At 39.9% G+C, this 19,492-nt stretch overlaps 2 protein-coding genes across 2 annotated transcripts; one reads left to right on the top strand and one right to left on the bottom strand.

The window, feature by feature from the left end:
- Positions 1–80: 80 nt before the first annotated feature.
- LOC127808742 (uncharacterized) lies at positions 81–16,329 on the top strand. Its single transcript, XM_052347325.1, has 13 exons — positions 81–563; positions 2,538–2,680; positions 4,349–4,465; positions 11,914–12,028; positions 12,107–12,244; positions 12,636–12,731; positions 12,915–13,028; positions 13,230–13,298; positions 13,503–13,573; positions 13,653–13,746; positions 14,504–14,632; positions 14,806–14,895; positions 15,859–16,329. Exons 1-13 carry the CDS (start codon positions 180–182, stop codon positions 15,949–15,951), a joined length of 1,653 nt encoding a protein of 550 aa, XP_052203285.1. The 5' UTR covers positions 81–179; the 3' UTR covers positions 15,952–16,329.
- A 1,196-nt stretch (positions 16,330–17,525) lies between these two features.
- Positions 17,526–18,907, bottom strand: LOC127808743 (uncharacterized). The gene is made up of 4 exons (XM_052347326.1): positions 18,767–18,907; positions 18,300–18,419; positions 18,103–18,198; positions 17,526–17,906 (listed from the first exon to the last, which is right to left on the bottom strand). Exons 1-4 carry the CDS (start codon positions 18,905–18,907, stop codon positions 17,868–17,870), a joined length of 396 nt encoding a protein of 131 aa, XP_052203286.1. The 3' UTR covers positions 17,526–17,867.
- Between the last annotated feature and the right edge of the window lie 585 nt (positions 18,908–19,492).

The following is a 19,492-nucleotide window of genomic DNA, read 5'->3' as shown; positions in this document are numbered from 1 at the left end:
GTTGAAAATAAAATTTCAACTGTATAGAAAAAAGTATGAGAATATATTTGGTTTATCCTGTCATTATATTTAAAAAAAATTAGAAATAGAGTTTGAAATCTGAAGCTTCATCCGGAAGCCACAGAGCAGACGACAAGAGGGAGCTCACTGGCGAAGAGAAGAGAGAGCTGAATTCTATCATGAGTGCGTGCTTGTTCTGTTCGGCGATACGATCACTACCTCCAGTATCCGAGTCGTCTTGCCGATTGCTTCCAAGCCCTAACCCTAATCGCCCAATCCGTTCCCCTTTTCAAAGCAGAAACTCGAACAAGAATTCTTGGAGGCTAGCCCGAGTTCTTCAAGATGAAGGAGTCGGAGTCCTCTGGCCAGACGACGCCGTCTCGATGCGAGCCCCTGCCATCGACGCCAGCGAAGAGACGGAGGTTGTGGGTAATGGAGTTGCGGGGGATGCGGTGGAACTGGAGAGAACTCCAAACTCGTTGAGAAGATTTCCGAAGAAGAGAGTGGATGAGAACGAGGAGGATAGCTATGACAGTAGGTTCAAGCTGCGAAACGGAAGGGAGGTCGGTGTTCTGATTTTATTTCCTTGGTTCTTCTCATTTTGCAATTTAAGTTTCTTTTGAACCATTAAATTATGCAATGCAAATCATAGAGAAATTTTGGTAGAACTTTTTGATTATTTCAGGAAGTGTATAGAAATAGAAATGGAAATGGAAATAGAAGGCCACTGGTGTGTTCTTGCAGCTTTAACAGCAATTATCACCGGAAATTGAAAGCAGCATAAGGGAAGTTTGCATAAAGAAGGGTTTTTTAAAGGTGGAAAACATGTGTACGGAAGGGAATCGAGTTTGTGGAAATGCGGAGCCCTAGAGAAAGTAGCTAATATGTGTTGGGAAACTCTGAGATTCATGGATTGTGATATTTTATGGCCCATCATTTAAGTTATATATTTGGCCCTGGAGAAAAGATGATTAATTTTCCTAGAGCTCAAGGCATACTAGATTAAAGTCCTCTTTGAAGATGATAAGATAGTCTTTTGATGGTTTGGGTTGCATGGACTGGTTACTGGTATTTTGTAGGTCATACAACTTAGGCTTGTCAACAGTTTGGATCCGGAATAGATCCATGAGATTCAGTCCATTTGTAAATCGACTCAGATCAGATCCAATTGACCCCGGATCCATTAGATCAAATTTTGATTGGTCCAGATACAGATAGACTCAATGAATTCTAATACTAGATCCAGATCTGTTAATCCCTAACGTACAAATATATATATAGATATGTATTTATGCATGTACATACATAGAATTATACATTACCTTTTACATATATAATACCAAAACAATGCTCAATAATAACACATCATATAAAGTTGACACATGAAATTTAACACGAGAATATGGTATGAGTAACAAAAAGAAGACACTTATAAAATTGGTCATTAATTAACTAGAAGTTGGTACATAAAACTTGGTACATTTGGAGAGGTTTAACCATGATTGAAGAGAATGAAGGATTAAAATGGAAATTATAAAATTGGACAAGCCAGAGCGAAAACTCCCTAGACCTAGCTTTAAAATTTTCTGTTGTAATCCTTTATTCTCTTCACATCATGGTTAAACCTCTCCATATGTACCAAGTTCTTATATATCAACTTCCTGTAAATTTAAACACCAGTTTTATATGTCTCTTCTTTCTGTTGCTCATACTCTATTCTTGTATTAAATTTTATATGTCTCAATTTTATATGATTGTTGGATTACTACTAGGCATTGTTTTGTATGTATTCATGTGTACATGTATGTTATGAATATGAACATATACATGTATGTATATATCTATGTGTTTACATATATATACACATACATTTCTTGTCAAAACAACAACAAAAAGTTTAAGCAAAACATGGATTCGAATCTAGTTCAGATCCATGAGATACAGATTTGCCTGGCCCAAGTAAAAATGGATTTAGACTGGATCATTACTTGATTTAGCCCAAATTTGGACCACTGATAGCATACGCACAACTTTGAGATCAGGGCACATATATTCCTAAATAGTGAGAGGGGATAAGATGCTTGGTTCATTTAAAAAATGATGGAGATTAGGGTGTTGTTTTACAAATTAAAAAAATGAGTAGTAATAGGGGTTTGTGTGCTGGTATGTGGTCAGTTTAGGGTGAGGTCAAGGAGTGGGGGTCTGATCATGGTAGTGCATTGCAGCAGAGCAAGGGAGCTTGGTTTCTTGTTGTGTTTTCTTTATTGTTTTAGAGTTGCATACTTATTTTGGTGCTTTTTTTGGCAAAATCTATTTACTTGACATCACCATGTTTTGGCAAAGTTGGTATTTGTCTTCAGCTAGGACATGTATATAACTGTATTGGCGGGTGACTTATTATTATTTCTTGTGTTCTGCTTTATGCCTTTCTGTTTGTTTTTGCTGACTATTCTCTGGGCTGATTGCCATTTTGCTCTATATGCATATTATCATGTATTACCTAAAGAGAAAGCAACGGTCTTAACTTGATGTGTCAGGTTTTTGAAGAGAAAGCTTACATTGTGGGTGTTGAACGCAAAGGTTTTATAGAGGATAGCTTTGGTATTGAAGAGTCGCTAAAGGAACTGGCCCAGTTGGCTGATACTGCTGGCCTGATGGTTGTTGGTTCTACCCATCAGAAGTGAGTGCTATATAGCCTCTATTGGGAATCCTTCAATTAATTGCTGCTGTTGTATATTTATATATTTGAAACTTTTTAGTAATTGCTGCTGTTGATTGAAGGATTCCCAAAAATGGCTGTCATTTAATATATATAAATGTATCACTTTCATTTGGTCAATTAATATATATAAAGTAATTACACCCAACATCCTCAAGGGAGGTCTCTGTCATTTGGTCAATTAATATATATAAATGTATCACTTTCCTCCTTGGCGTGAGAAAATGGCTGTTAAATTTTCAAAATACTAAAAATTCCCTCCTTTCCCCCCCTCTCTCAGCAAAACCCTTTCTCCTCCAATGGCCATGGCAGCGGAACCATGGTTTTTCTTCCTCTTTTACATATCTAACCCCCATCAAGGGTGGGTTGCAAGGTTTGAATGGTGGTGACTAGCAATCGTGGCCAGCTGCGATTTTTTTATTTTAAGATATGTTTATATGTTAGTTTAGTTTATATATGTGCAAATATTTATATCTATATATATCTGTACATAGTTTATGTTTTTGTTTACTAAATATATTTATATACAGTTTATACTTATATTTTATTGTGTGTATATTTATATATATATATATATATAAATTCTGCTGAGTAGAAAATTTATATTTTAGTTTGAGTTTATAGTAGTTTATATTTTTTGTTTTAGCAAATATATCTAGTTTACATTATATGTAAATATATTAATATATATTTTTAGTTGAAGTTTATATTTATATTTTAAAAATATATTTTAGTTCATATATAGTCATATTTTTTGTAATTACAGTATCTTTTTGTAATTAAAAAATAAAAATATAATTTCTATAATTAAAATATACAGAGGAGAGAGATAGGGAAGGGAGAGAGAGTTATGTAAGAGAGAGGAGAGAGAAAGAGAAAGAGATAGGAAAGAGTTTAAAAATCAGGAGCTGGTCGATAATTTGTTAATGGCATGGGAGGTCTCTGTCTTTTTGCCAAACCTCAAGGATAGAAAAATATCACCAGTCCAATTTAGAGATACCATTAAATCCCATAGTAATGATTATATAAATATCATTCAATGTACAAAAAGTTAATTATTTAAAATTTAATTTTGTGTTCTTTATTATTTATCCAAATGTTTATTGTAGATGTAGATTTTAACTTTATTTTGTTTACATAATTCTATTAAAAAGTCCATCTTTCTCTAGGCACCTCATTTGCACGCCCAACACATGGACTCAAGTGTCCATCACTTGTTTGGAAAGGTCGAAAGTATGATGCTGAAAGTAATAACAAAAGTGAGGGCATGCCATTTGACATATCAAACATGTATCCTAGGGGGTGCAAAGAGTATTTGTATTCATTACATTTTCAACATGGGTATGACACCCACAATGAAGTTTTTGTACTTCCATGCTCGTGCTTTATGGAAGTATATGGCAAGGTTAGCTTTGACTAAATAAAAGGCTATATAGATTTTTTTGTTTGTACTTGCAAAAGAAATTATGTTGTTCTATTTATAATCTTCTTCAATGGGTGCAATAGTTGTAAGACTAATACAAATTTTATACACTTGGATTCTTCTAGCTGTCTGGGTTTTCAATTAGGTCTAAATCACATCTTATTGTTAATTCAATTACATTGACTACTCATTTTCATATGGTGCAGACTTTCTACTCCAAACCCGAGGACATATATTGGATCTGGGAAGGTTGCAGAAATCAAGACTGCAATTCATGCATTTGTGGTCGAGACTGTAATATTTGATGATGAGCTTTCACCAGGGTTAGTTCATGCAAAATTCCAAATGCAATTGCAATTCAATTTGATATCTTGTTAGTTATAAGCTTGATTCTTAATATAGCACTAATTTGTTGGTTCATTCATCTATTTTTGGGATCTCTAACCATGGGAATGAAGTTTTCTTTTTCTTTGGAGATGAAAAGTAAAGGGGTGATGCGGTTGAATTTGTGTACTTTTGGCTATTGTAGCCTTTTCTGGTGGAAGGTTCTTCTTGTCTTGACTCCTAAATAAAACCTCATATAGTAGTTACTCAATGGTTGCAAGTTATGTTGAGTCCTTGTATCACTCCAGGCTATCAACTTCCATCAATGTGGCTCTGTGTAGGGCATGTGAGTGGCTTCATTGCCACTCCCTCTAAGGATTGATTATATCTCCTTAAGCCGTTGAAGGATTGTGCATATCTCTGTGACGATCTTCATTCAAAAGCTCATTTGTCAATGGTAGTATTCCTTCATGCCAAGTTTGGGCACTCATCGAGTCTTAGTGTAATACCCCGAGAGCCCAGAGAGATTAGTATATATCGAGGATAGTGTAAGAAAGGAAACAACACCAGCTAAATACTTTTTGGGCTGAATGTTGGCAAAGAACTCCCTAATTAAGCGTGCTTGACCTGGGGTAATCCAGGGATAGGTGACCCCCCTAGAAAGTTCGTGTAGGCCTATCGGGATAAGTTGTTCCGGTCCTTCCTATCGCTCGAGCGGGATGTTACAGGTGGTATCACAGCCGACCCGGGCCGTGTGTTGGGACCGTGTACTAGCCAAAGGCTGGGGTACTGGACTGGGGACCATTTACTAGCCCAAGGCTGGGGGTACTGGACCGGGGACACTGGACGGGGGAGAGCTGGGACCAGTTGTAAGGTCGCATGACGAGGACGTCATGTTCTTAAGGGGGGGAGAATGTAATACCCCGAGAGCCCAGAGAGATTAGTATATATCGAGAATAGTGTAAGAAAGGAAACAACACCAACTGGATACCTTTTGGGCTGAATGTTGGCAAAGAACTCCCAAGTTAAGCGTGCTTGACCTGGGGTAATCCAGGGATGGGTGATCCCCCTGGGAAGTTCGTGTAGGCCCATCGGGATAAGTTGTTCCGATCCTTTCTATCGCTCGAGCGGGATGTTACACTTAGTATGCTTGTAAAGACTTTATCCCCTTGAGCATTCCCCACTCTCCACGGAGAAGCTTACAACACATTCAGTTGGGCCACATAAATTCTTTACCTAAACTCCTTGTGAATCACCACCATTGAATATAATCTCCATGTGCAGCTCCATGGGCCACTCCACAGGACTAATGCTATATGTCTTTATGCTCTATATGCCACTTTTTATGCTGCTCTTGTTTTTTCTCCCTTTTTTCTGATCCTATATGCATTTAGGAGTGCCCTTATTAGCTCTCCTATTTTTCAGCGACTCCAATAACTCCAAGATCTAATGTTCTGACAGCCTGAACTCCTAGCTTAGGAACTCCTCTGTATGGACCTTCAAGGCTTTGTAGAATGGAGGATAGAGTTAAAAGGCCTTGTTAAGATATCAATCACTCTTAGAGTATCTTTACCTTGACTATTTCATACAAAGAGCAACCCATATACCCCATGTGCACCTTGGTTTACGAATTGATGATTTCCATCAGCTATGGGTATCTCTCCACAATTACAGGCACCGCTTCTGCCATTAAGAGTGTTACTCTTCTGCTACCTATGTGGGGTCATTCCACTAATGGGATTTCAGTTCACTACCTATAATCATGTTTGTTTGATGTCTGCTCTTCTCCATTGTAAATATGGAGTTTGGGCTTTTTTCAGTGGAAGAAAACACATCCAAATTTGTTGTTGCTCCAACTCTAGCTCTCCATTGCCTCTCTCTCTCTCAATTGGCTTGCTTTCTTCTTGGCTTTGGCAGGTTTTTGTGCCAACTCATAACCAACTATAAGTTTTAGAAGGGTGTTGATTGACCTCAGCCCTTCATTTTCCATCATTTGCACGCAGTTTTTTTTGGCTTCAGTGCTGTACACCATCTACTAAATCACTGTCTTCTACTTCTTGTGTTATCTTAGGATTCTAATAGGCCCCCGGTCCATTGGACCTACCAAAGGCGGCACAAGGGGTAGGGGCTAGAAGGTAAAATGGGTGGAGGATAGTAGGGGAAATAGCTGGTTTGTTGTAACATACCAGCATGTGCTGCCAGAGGCAGTTATGCTGAGTAGGATGGGGTATAAATAAGAGAAAGAGAGTAAGAGCGGGGTGTGGAATTTTGTAGGAGATTGTTGGAGAGTTGGGGCCTCTCAAATGCCCTATTGTTCTTATTTTCCTTGCTGCAAATTATTGAAAAACCATTGATATTGATTGCTGTTGAACTTGCCATCTGGTATCCTCCTATCAATTTGGTATCAGAGCAGTTGCCGATCACCATGGTAAACTTGAGCGAGAGAGTAGGGGACCTGGAGGAGAAGGTCGATACGATGAGGGGAGAGATTCAAGCCATAGACTGGAATGTCGCGGAGATGCTCGAACAGTTTGCCATCATGCGAACAAGATGGGATGAACAGGAACGGGAGAGGAAAGCGAAGACCCATGGGGGCGAATGGCCAACGGAGTTTACCCCAGATTCTGAAGTGACCCCTGGAGTCGGCATGAACCGAAGAATGGAGGGGGGCACAAGTGCCGGATGGAGGCAAGACTGGAGAGGTCGGCGGTTGGAGATGCTGACCTTTGAGGGAGACAATCCGGATGACTGGATTTTTCGGGCTGAGAGGTATTTCACGGTCAACCAACTGTCCGATGATGAGAAGATCGAGTCCGCTGCGTTGTGCTTCGAGGCAGGGGCCCTCGCGTGGTTCCGGTGGGAGTCTAGGCGCAGGGGAATTCGCAGCTGGGAGGGGCTCAAGCAAGGTATCCTCAACCGATTCCGCCCAACCCAAGAGGGGTCACTAGAGGAGAGGTTCTTGGCTCTCCGACAAGAAGGGACTGTCAAGGATTACCGGTTACTGTTCGAGACTTTGGCTGTGCCAGTGTCGGAAGTCTCTGAGGCATTCCTGGAAGGCCATTTCATTAATGGCCTTAAGCCGGAAATATGGGCTGAGATCAGGGTACTGCAACCAAGGGGGTTGGATCGGATCATGTCGACGGCTCAATGTATCGAGGATAAGAATGCAGCCATGCTCAGCTGCAGTAGGACGTTTGGGCCAGCAAGGGGTAGTTTCTCTACCCATTCTATAACCAACATTTTTCGACCCCCTCTCATACAATCAAGAAGCCCGGCTCCTCATTCGAGAGTTGTTAGCTAGGCGAGCAACAAGCTGCCAGTGGTTGGGAGTGGCAACAATGTTCCTTTTAAACGACTCAGCGAGGCTGAGTGGAAATCTAAAAGAGAGAAGGGTCTATGTTTCTGATGCGATGAGAAATACTCTATTGGCCACCGGTGTAAGAACCGGGAGCTACAAGTTATGATGATTTATGATGAAGAGATGGAAAAGGAAGTAGTCGAGGCTGAAACAGGGGAAGGGAGGGAAGAAGAAGCGGGGGCAAGGCAGCTAGGTCATTGAACTCTCAATGAATTTAGTTGTGGGATTGACAACACCACAAACCATGAAGTTGCAAGGGGACATTGAAGGGTAGCCAGTGGTAGTACTCATTGATGGAGGGGCGACACATAATTTTATAGCAGCTGAGTTGGTGCAGCGGTTGGGGCTGCCAAGAACAGAAACGACCGGGTATGGGGTGATTATGGGGACGGGAATGGCAATGCAAGGGGCTGGCATTTGCAAGGGGGTGAAATTGCACCTATAAAACCTACAAATTGTGGAGGATTTTTTGCCTTTAGAGCTGGGTAGCTTGGATGTTATCTTAGGAATGAAGTGGTTAGCCGCAGTTGGGAAAATGGTTGTGGATTGGAAAACTTTAACAATGAAGTTTCGAGTGGGGGGTATGGCAGTAACACTGCAGGGCGATCCAAGCTTAAGTAAAACCATGGTGTCTTTGAAGGCCATGCTGAAAGCTTTTAAGGGAAGTGGGGAGGGGATGTTGCTGGAGTTGGGAGCCATTACCGCAAAATTTGAAGAAAAGCAGAGGGTAATCCCAAGGTTGTTGCAAGGAGTGTTGGAAGAGTTTGAAGGGGTATTTTCTAATCCAGAAGGGCTGCCTCCATGCAGAAAAAGAGACCATGCTATTAACTTGATTCCAGGAACAGCACCCATGCATGTGAGACCTTACCGTTATCCTTACACGCAAAAAAATGAGATTGAAAAATTGGTGGGCGAGATGTTGGGAGCTGGGATTGTGCAGCCAAGTTGCAGTCCATTCTCTAGCCCGATGTTGTTGGTTAAGAAGAAAGATGGAGGGTGGCGGTTTTGTGTCGACTACAGGCCTTTGAACAAGGTCACCATTCCCGACAAATTCCCTATCCCTGTGATTGAGGAGTTGCTGGACGAGCTGCACGGGGCTGTGGTTTTCTCCAAACTGGATCTAAAATCTGGCTACCATCAGATTAGGGTCAAGGAGGAAGATGTTCCAAAAACGGCTTTCCGGACACATGAGGGCCACTACGAGTTCCTAGTTATGCCGTTCGGATTGGCAAACGCACCCGCAACCTTTCAATCACTAATGAATGATATCTTCAGGGAGTATTTAAGGCGCTTTGTATTGGTTTTTTTTTTTATGATATATTGGTGTATAGTAAGAGTTTAAAGCAACACACAAAGCACTTACGTTGTGTTTTAAAAGTGTTGGCAGAAAATCAGCTACTCGCTAACAGGAAAAAGTGCTTGTTCGGGCAGCCGGAGGTTGAATACTTAGGCCACATCATTTCTCAACATGGTGTATCAGTTGATCACGCTAAGGTGCAAGCGATGGCCTACTCCTACAAGAATGAAGGAATTGAGAGGATTTTTGGGACTCACGGGGTATTATCGGCGCTTTGTGAAAGACTATGGCAAGATGGCAAGGCCCTTAACTGAACGGTTGAGGAAGAATAATTTCTATTGGGATGTGGCAGCCGAGCAAGCTTTCCAACAGCTTAAGGCGAAGATGGTTTCCTTGCCCGTGCTCGCTTTGTCGAATTTTGATAAACCTTTTGTGGTAGAGGCGGATGCTTCGGGGGAGGGCATGGGGGCTGTTTTAATGCAGAATCACCGACCCATTGCCTATTTCAGTCAAGCTTTCAATCAATTAGGGAGAACAAAATCAGTTTATGAGCAGGAATTGATGGCCATAGTCTTTGCGGTGCATAAAATGGAGACATTATCTTTTGGGGAGGAAATTTGAGGTTTGGACTGACCAAAAGAGCCTCAAATACTTGATGGAACAGCGGTTGGTAAGCCCGAATATCAGAGATGGATGGTGAAACTAATGGGGTTTCAATTTGAGATTCATTATAGGCCGGGTTTGGAGAACAAGGCCGCTAATGGGTTATCACGCATCAACCATACAGCAGCCTTCATGGCTTTGACAGTCCCACAAGTAATCCAACTGGATCAATTGGCCCGTGAAGTAGGAGCAGATGTCAGGGTGCAGCAAATTATCAAGGATCTACACACTGATCCTGCTTCCCAACCCAATTTTCAGTGGATGGCCAGCTGTTATACAAAGGGAGGTTGTACATACTGAAAGTGTCATCTCTCATTCCATTGATTTTACATGAGGGACATGATGGCAGTCTCGGGGGGCATTCAGGGTTCTTGAAGACTTACAAGCGAGTGGCGGCTAGTGTTTATTGGCAAGGGATGAAGAAGGACATTCACAACTATGTGAGTAATTGTGCTACGTGCCAACAGAACAAATTTTCAGCTTTAACACCTGGGGGATTGCTGCAGCCTCTCCCCATCCCTAACCAAGTTTGGGAAGGTATAGCTATGGATTTTATTGAGGGGTTACCTAGGTCGGGCAAAATGGATTCAATATTGGTTGTAGTAGATCGACTAAGTAAATATGGGCACTTTATCGGGCTGAAACATCCATTGACTGGAGGGGAAGTGGCTAGAAATTTTGTTAAGGAGATAGTAAGATTACATGGCCTCCCAAGGTCCATTGTATCGGATAGGGATAAAATTTTCATGAGTCGATTTTGGGAGGAATTGTTCCGCCTCCAAGGTACTAAACTACATCGAAGCACCGCCTATCACCCTCAAACTGATGGGCAAACAGAGGTACTGAATCGGACCTTGGAAACATATTTGCGTTGTTTTGCTTCCTCTCAACCGAAATCTTGGTCCATGTAGCCGCCTTGGGCTGAACTATGGTACAACACATCCTACCACACAGCTGCAAGGACGACCCCTTTTCAGGTGGTGTATGGCAGAGAACCTCCAACCTTGGTGAGGTTTGAAAGAGGTACCCGGTGTCCATGGTGGAGCGGCAATTAGTTGAACGGGATAAGATTTTGGATGACTTGAAGACTCAATTGCTGAGGGCTCAATCAGTAATGAAGAGAGGTACTGACATGAAGAGAAGAGAGGTAAACTTCAAAGTGGGGGACTTGGTTTATTTGAAATTACGGCCATATCGTAGAAAATCGCTGGTTGGTCGCTCCAACGAGAAATTGGCGCCTCGATTTTATGGTCCATTTGAAGTGGAAAAGGAGGTAGGACTAGTTGCTTACAAATTAACACTGCCCTCCCATTGCAACATCCACCCCGTCTTCCACGTGTCCCAATTACGTGAGGCAATAGGGCCGTTGAGGGCTAGTGTGCAAGTTCCTAGCCAGCTGAGTGCAGATTTGGAGCTGTTGGTGGAGCCCGAGGCAGTTCTGGGGGTTCGATTGGGAACAGGAAGTAATCTACAAGACATGGAGGTTTTAATTCAATGGAAGGGGCTGCCCCCTTTAGAAGCAACATGGGAACCAGTTCACCTCCTTCAGCAACAATTTCCAGATTTCCACCTTGAGGACAAGGTGAAAGTGAGCGGGGGGGATAATGATAGGCCCCCGGTCCATTGGACCTACCAAAGGTGGCACAAGGGGCAGGGGCTAGAAGGTAAAATGGGTGGAGGATAGTAGGGGAAATAGCTGGTTTGTTGTAACAAACCAGCATGTGCTGCCAGAGGCAATTATGCTGAGTAGGATGGGGTACAAATAAGAGAAAGAGATTGAGAGAGGGGTGTGGAATTTTGTAGGAGATTGTTGGAGAGTTGGGGCCTCTCGAATGCCCTATTGTTCTTATTTTCCTTGCTGCAAATTATTGGAAAACCATTGATATTGATTGCTGTTGAACTTGCCATCTGGTATCCTATCAGATTCTTCTTCCTCTTAACCATCTGATTGTTGTAGTTTGAGTGGAATTGTTGTCCTTGCAAATTGTATATCATTGTTAGGCATAGTCTAGTCATCATGGATGGTGCACCACCCCCTCCCCCCAATTATATACTTAACTCGTGCTACATTTTGCCACATTTATTTTGTTGATTTTATCGTTCCATCACATATATATACCGATTTTCAGGCAATTACGTAATCTTGAAAAGGCCTTTGGAGGAGATGTTAGAGTTTGCGATCGCACTGCTCTCATCCTAGATATCTTCAACCAGAGGGCAGCAACACATGAAGCAGCTTTACAGGCAAATCTATTTTTTTGTTTGAGATATTTTCTGAATATGTCTTATCTGTTTACACTGACTAGACTGAAGTCTTTCTAGGTTTCATTAGCACAAATGGAGTATCAATTACCTCGACTCACAAGAATGTGGACTCACCTTGAGCGGCAAGCTGGAGGCAAGGTGAAAGGTATGGGTGAGAAACAAATTGAAGTGGACAAGCGTATTTTACGCACTCAAGTAAGCAGGTTTCGTCTGCTGCCCGTAATTTATACAATTTTTTTTTTCCCTCAGGCTTATATAATTACATTGTAAATAATCTTTTTGTATTTACAATAAATTTACATTCTTATATATGTGCTTTAATAGCATTTATGAGCTGATTTTTTTTCTTGTCATTGATTAGATTCCTGAGTTATCTTCCACAAATCTTCTTGCTATTCTTAATTTGTTTGCCATTAAAAGTATTTATTTCTCTTCTTAACATCTAAATGTGATCAAAATATGTATTTATTGGAGGTTTATAGATTAAGAACATTCTTGTTCTGTTTTGCCCTTTTCTTCCTGGCTTTTATGCTTTATTCTGCCTATTCTTAGAGTTTGATCATCCATGTGGTTGCAATGTTTACAGATTGGTGCTCTTAAAAAAGAGCTGGAGTCTGTTCGTAAACATCGAAAGCAGTATCGAAACCGGCGTGTTTCTGTTCCTGTGCCAGTTGTGTCTTTGGTAGGAAATACATGAATTTGGAGCAGTACATGTTTCTTTTTTTTGCCCCCTTTTGCTTTGGTCTTCTTTTATTTATTTATTTATTTATTTATTTTTATTTTTTTTTTGGGGGGGGGGGGGGGGGTGTGTCTAGAACTGGTCATTATGACATTAGCTAGCATGTGACATATTCTATGATTTTAGGTTGGCTATACAAATGCTGGAAAGAGTACACTTTTAAATCGATTGACTGGCGCTAATGTTCTTGCTGAGGATCGCCTGTTTGCAACGCTTGATCCAACTACGAGAAGGGTACAGGTCAGTGAGATGTAATGATAAAAGACTTGGTTTTGTGTGTCACTTCTCTCATTGTTATGACTTATGAGTGGCTTGCGTAACAGTTTTTGCTCCAAATTGGAATTTCTGGAAGACCTCCAATTTATGTTGAGGAATGTTCTTGTGCATATAACAACTGTTTTATGGGCATATCTTAGATATATTATGTTGGCTTTTCTCCAGATGAAGAATGGGAAGGAGTTCCTTCTTACAGATACTGTTGGATTTATTCAGAAGTTACCAACTACACTAGTACGTTTCATTAAACTTTACATCATCAAGTGGCCAATTCTTATTATATTATTATATCCAGAACTTGTAGCATCTTTCCTTCCTTTTGTTTTTTCAAACTGAAAATTGAAGTTGAGGTCTAGTAGATGAGAAACTTACTTAGAGATTGCTCAGGAAATCATGTTATTATCTTTGTTCTCTGCTTATTACTGCATCTTGCTGCAGGTTGCTGCTTTCAGAGCAACATTGGAGGAAATTTCAGAGTCATCCCTTCTGGTGCATGTGGTGGATATTAGGTATGACTTGCTAAATTAGCGAAGCAGATTCTCTCCGTTGACAAACATTACTCATAATATAATTTGTTTCCATATTCAGCCACCCACTGGCCCAGCAGCAGATAGATGCTGTGAACAAGGTTCTTGCTGAACTTGATGTGGAGTCAATTCCAAAGTTGATGGTGTGGAACAAGGTGATATATCTGGTCTTTTTTATTGTGAAAGTAGTTTGATGAAAGCACTCATTGATGTTCTTATGTTTCTATGCATTCATGTAATATGCACGCTGATAAGGTGCATTATGGTTTTAGCCATCTCTCTCTCTCCCATTCTCATAAGTATATAAATTGATTTTCCCTAATTGCAAAGTTTTTTTAGCCTTCTCTTGGCAATTTGTTTTGGTTTACAAGTTCTTTATTCATGATTATTAATTCTGTGGTTCTTAGCAATTAAACTACTTGCACAAACCCCCCCTTCCACTCTCTCTCTCTCTAATGTATGATTGCTCCACATGATGAGCTGGAATAACTCCACAAGACAGAATTAACCTGCCTCCGCGAGGGCAAGTCAGAATATATATGACCTTCTGTAAAACTAGAAAATTTTTGGAGACATGCACTGAGTTGTCCTTTCCTGCACGCATACTTTTGTATATGTTTTATTTATTATATTAATGTAAAGAAAATGAATTGATAGGCTCAAGCTTGAATCATTTAAAGAATGACATATAATATAGTGGATTTTTACACCCTTCCATTCAGAACTAATGGGAAAAATTGTTCTAGCCCTGCCTACACCAGATATATACTCTTTCTCAAGCTTCAGTTATTTTCTGGAGTAAGAAGTTTCATGTTGATTTTAACCATTCTTTTTTTTTTGTTGAGAATTTGGTTATATTCATAGCAGCATGAGAGACATCAGCCATGAGGTTAATCATATAGTTCATGACAGGTTGATAAAGCTAATGACCCTCTGAAAATAAAATTTGAAGCAGAGAAGAGAGGAGATACAGTGTGCATCTCCGCCTTAAATGGTGATGGATTAGATGAATTTTGCAATGCAGTTCAGGAAAAACTCAAGGTACCGAGTTGAATTTATTTTATTTTTTGATCTCATTGAGAAACTATGCATATTTTTTATTGTTAAAGGACAATGTTATTCCATATTAATGGTTTCTTGTTTGCTTAAGCTTTGTCTTATTTTTTTTTTAATTTTTTTTCTGTAAGTAGTCTTATTTTTTATTTACTCCCCAGGATTCTATGGTATGGGTGGAAGCTTTAATTCCTTTCAACAAAGGGGAACTTCTCAGTTCCATCCATCAGGTTGGGATGGTCCAGAATACTGTAAGTATTTTTTTCATGCATTTGGTTTATTTTCCTTCCCATTTTTCATTCCGTTAATCTCCATGGTCTAACTACATGTTTTATTGGCAATATTTAAATTAGACATATAAAGAGGGGCAGGTAAGATTGACAAGGAAATGAATCCACAAGAGGAATTGTTCCTTAGGTTCACCCAGTAGTGGTGTAAGGGGATGGATTGACATAGCCAAAATGGCAAAAGGAAAAAAAAATAATGAATAGAAGTACTTAAGGAAATTGCATATGTTGATTAATTATATTTGAGAATGTTCAAGATGACTTTTGACTCCTCAAGAGTAGGTCTGCTAATCTTTATGTAAGCATTTCTATCTGGTATTTTGGAATTTTCCCAAAGATGATAGGGGCCTTAAAATAAAACTTTTAAGGACTTAGGAAATGAAATTGAAAATGATCAAATAGTACTTACTCAAGTACTTAGTATGATCGGCTTAAGAAAGAAGTTGAACATTAAATTACATGAAGATAAATGTAAGGTACCACCAAACTAGGACCTAAAAGTTAATATTAATTTTAAACCACTAGACTTCCCCCAACTTTGACGGATGGTAGACAGAGAATTGCGCCACATCAATTCTGCAGCTGTTGCCCCCATGGTAGACAGACAACTCCACTTTCCAATGGATGAACAGCTTCCTTGAGGGACATAATAGGACAGTGGTCTATTGGAAAAGAGAGAAAATTTTAGGCATACAAAAAGATCTCTAAATGATAGATATTTCAATCAACACGGTGATGTCAACACAGATAATGAGACGACTCAGACGAGGTGAATGAGAAGCAAATGGTGAAACATATCATTAGCCATAGAAATTTTGATTCTAGTTCACTGATTTGGTTGGATAAAAGTATAACCAGTAAATCCAGTTATTTGATCTTTGGCTAGTGTTTGTTATTTGTCTTGACACTATACTCCTGCATTTGCAGGAATACACAGAGAAAGGGACATTGGTCAAGGCGCACGTGCCGCTTCGGTTTGCAAGGATACTCACCCCAATGAGGCAATTGCGTGTATCATAACTTCTTATTTGGCCATCCAAGAATTTTAGAAGGGATGGTAAATACTAGAGGTTCATCCATGGCTTGTTTGAGGCAATTGATTGGTTATACGAATCAGAAACCAAAAGCTTCATTGACGTTTCATCTGATAGATAAAAGAGGGTTTGGAGTCTTGTCTCTAAGAAAGAGATGGAGTGTGTAAAAAAGCTTCCTTGTACAAATGCCCATGTATATTTTGTGTGCCTAAGGTGGTATGTACATAGCATTTTTATTCGTGTAATTGACGTGTAAAAATTGGGGAAGTGACAGGCCTCTGTTATCTTCTCCTGTGGAATTATATTTACTCTTTAACAAGCTTTGGAATAGCGAAGCTATGTGGCTATACCCTTTCTTTTGGAACCTGCTGAGAGAGATTTCCAACCCAAGAACACAGAAGGCATTTTTTTGTCACAAATCGGAATGGTAACAATCGAATATTAAACCCAAAAATGGAGTGTATGTTTGTGGTAATGCTTGTATGGACAGATTTTTTTATCACAGGAAAGATGAAGTGAGTTATCTATTTTTACCCGTTGAGAAAGAAAGAGTTCAAATCATTGAGCAGTGAAACCAAAAGCACTGTCAAAAGCCTGAAAAACTGCTATTTCTCATTCCAACCCAAACGGCCATGGTCAAGGCTATGCTTATACCATTATGTTTCTTCCAAGGGTACTTAGTAGAAAGAGTGGCTGATTATACCGCAAGAAGCCAAGCAGCCATGCTATGTAAGGCTAATCCTTGAGATTCTTCAGTTATCAAATCATTGAGCAGTGAAACCAAAAGCAACTGTCAAAAGCCTGAAAACTGCCTTTTCTCATTCCAACCCAAATGGCCATGGTCAAGGCTATGCTTATTCCATTATGTTTCTTCCAAGGGGACTTAGTAGAAAGAGTGGTTGATTATACGGCAAGAAGCCAAGCAGCCATGTCATGTAAGGCTAATCCTTGAGATTCTTCAATTATCAAATGCCTTTTCTTCAGTTATCAAATCATTGAGCAGTGAAACCAAAAGCACTGTCAAAAGCCTGAAAACTGCTCTTTCTCATTCCAACCCAAATGGCCATGGTCAAGGCTATGCTTATTCCATTATGTTTCTTCCAAGGGGACTTGGTAGAAAAAGTGGTTGATTATACCGCAAGAAGCCAAGCAGCCATGCCATGTAAGGCTAATCCTTGAAATTCTTCAGTTATCAAATGCCTTTTCTTAAAGTTCTTTCTTCTCTACTAATAGTGGTGTCTTTCGTCAATCCTCTCCTCCGCTTCCCCAGGTTCACATGCCCTCGAGTTAATGGCATTGTCATGTCAGCTTAGATTCTTAGAGAAATGGCTGCCTCTTTGCTCAGGGTTCACTTTGGCCACTGCTTTATACCGGGTATTGCCTTTACAATCTCTATGGAAGCCATTACCTGCTGATACAAGTACTTGTGTTCAAATATAAATTGCTTGATACAAGCCATTAGCAGGAGATTTTACTTGCAATATAAATTGCTTCATACTCGTGATTTTCTGATGAGTGTTGGCTCTTAATGGGCATAGAGATAAGCCTCTGTGAATATTCAAGGGGCATAGAGAGCTTGTTTGAGACAATCAAACAACGTAAGCCTCTTAGTAATAAGGAACGTCATCATCATCTTCTTAACAAGCCTTAATCTCATTAGGAGTCTCAATGGTAAGGAAAAATTGGAAGATAAATGAAAAAGAAGAATAGGATACAGTCCATTTGGAGGAACCGAACAAACGTAGCAAGGGATAATCATCTAACACAATTGCTATATATAGGATTAACTGAACTAACAAGTGTAGAAGATCAATTCAACTTCTGTTGTTTCGACGGCTGAGGCAGCTTCCTTGATATCCTCCTAGTCAGCTTATATCTAACCATCCTTGCAATCCTGTAGAACTAGAAAGCACTCACCAGCTGCAACCCCAGTGCCATTGCCTGTTCAAACCAAACATAGAGAACAGTTCTTTACCGTACATCTCTTTTCTACACCTAATATGTTAAACTATTGTATTTTACACATGGAAGGCCAAGAACATGGTTTAAAGTCGTCCGTTCTGGGAGTACAAATTCATCTTCTGAGTATTATAAACTGTGAAAATGATATGGTGTGTACATATGATATGGTATTTACCTTTATGAGAAGTGGGTTATTAGCAGATATTGTCACATATGCGAGATATGGTCCACCCACCATCCTTGCAACTGTGAAAATGACTGCAAATGAAATCTAACAAAAGAGGACATCACAAGAAAAAACGTTAAAGAAATGAATTTAAAACTAGTCCTGAAGTGAGCAGACCTCCAAAGGGGCTTCAATTTAGTACATACATCAGCCGCCAAGTTGAGATCACTGTCCTTGTAACCAAGCTCCTTGAGCATCTCCCTCAAGTGGAGGAATGGGCTGGAGATCTCTGTGATCCATAGTTCCGCAACCATCTCTGACCCACACTGCAAAGAAGAAGCAATCTAAATCTCTCTATAAATTTTATGGTAAATTACACTTGATCCTTCTGAGATTTCAGTAAATCAGAGTGTATGCACTATGCACCTGGCATTTTGAAAGTTACGCTGATCTCCCGGTTGTTAAAATGAACACTAAATCAGTTATAAGCATACAAAATGTCTCGAGTATCTCATGTAACCTAAATCTAATGACACGGGTAATTTGGTATAACTTTTGAACAGTAAAGATAATCAGTGTATTTCTTGAACATGAGGAATACTTCCTATTTATATCAAATCTCATGGGTGCACGGTGTATCTTTCCCTCTTGACTGGTTTTAGAGAAAATTTACCTTTTCATAGGCAAGCCCTGCACCAATTCCAATAATGCAGACCATATGGTGGATTGAATTGTCAAGCTTGGCATTGTTGTCAAATAGGCAACAGCCCAGATCATAAATCATATAAGCTAGGCTCACTGCTAATGTTCGCATCTGTGCTGTGTTTGTGATCCAGCATTAATAAAATGATGGGTCGTTTGACAGAGCTTTCAGTTTTCATGCTAAAGAAATCAGTGTACCTGCTTATGTGATGATGTTGAAGCCAACGGACAAACTGGCCATGTCCAATCTTGCACAGAGAGGGAGCTGAATATCACAGCAAAAGATTCATGGACTGTAGAAACTACCCGGTTGCAGAAATCGAAAGATCAGTTTGGTAAGATCTTTCTTGCCAACAGAAATGTTATAGTCCATGAGACGAGCACATTCGATTGATTAGAAAAAGGTTGTTGGTAGCTTAAAGTCGATAAAAATCTTATGCGGATCATCATAGGCATCCCTTAGAGTTTGCAATTGCAGATATAGTATATTTTAAAGTGTCATCTATGTATTAGGTATATTAGTCTATTTGAAATATTAGACCGAGTGGGTGACGTAGCATACCAATTAAATTTTTCTCCTGACTTTGTGAATATATACCTTGTATTTTATGTATCGATGCTAAGGAAGCATAAACACAATCTATACTAAGTCTTTCCACCATTGACCATTAAAATAATACAAATAAATAAGGATCTT

The sequence above is a fragment of the Diospyros lotus genome, chromosome 8, assembly GCF_014633365.1.
Source record: "Diospyros lotus cultivar Yz01 chromosome 8, ASM1463336v1, whole genome shotgun sequence".
In the NCBI taxonomy this organism is placed as follows: Eukaryota; Viridiplantae; Streptophyta; class Magnoliopsida; order Ericales; family Ebenaceae; genus Diospyros; species Diospyros lotus.
Note: the sequence above shows the minus strand (reverse complement) of the source record. Positions and strands in the feature narration are given on the sequence as shown.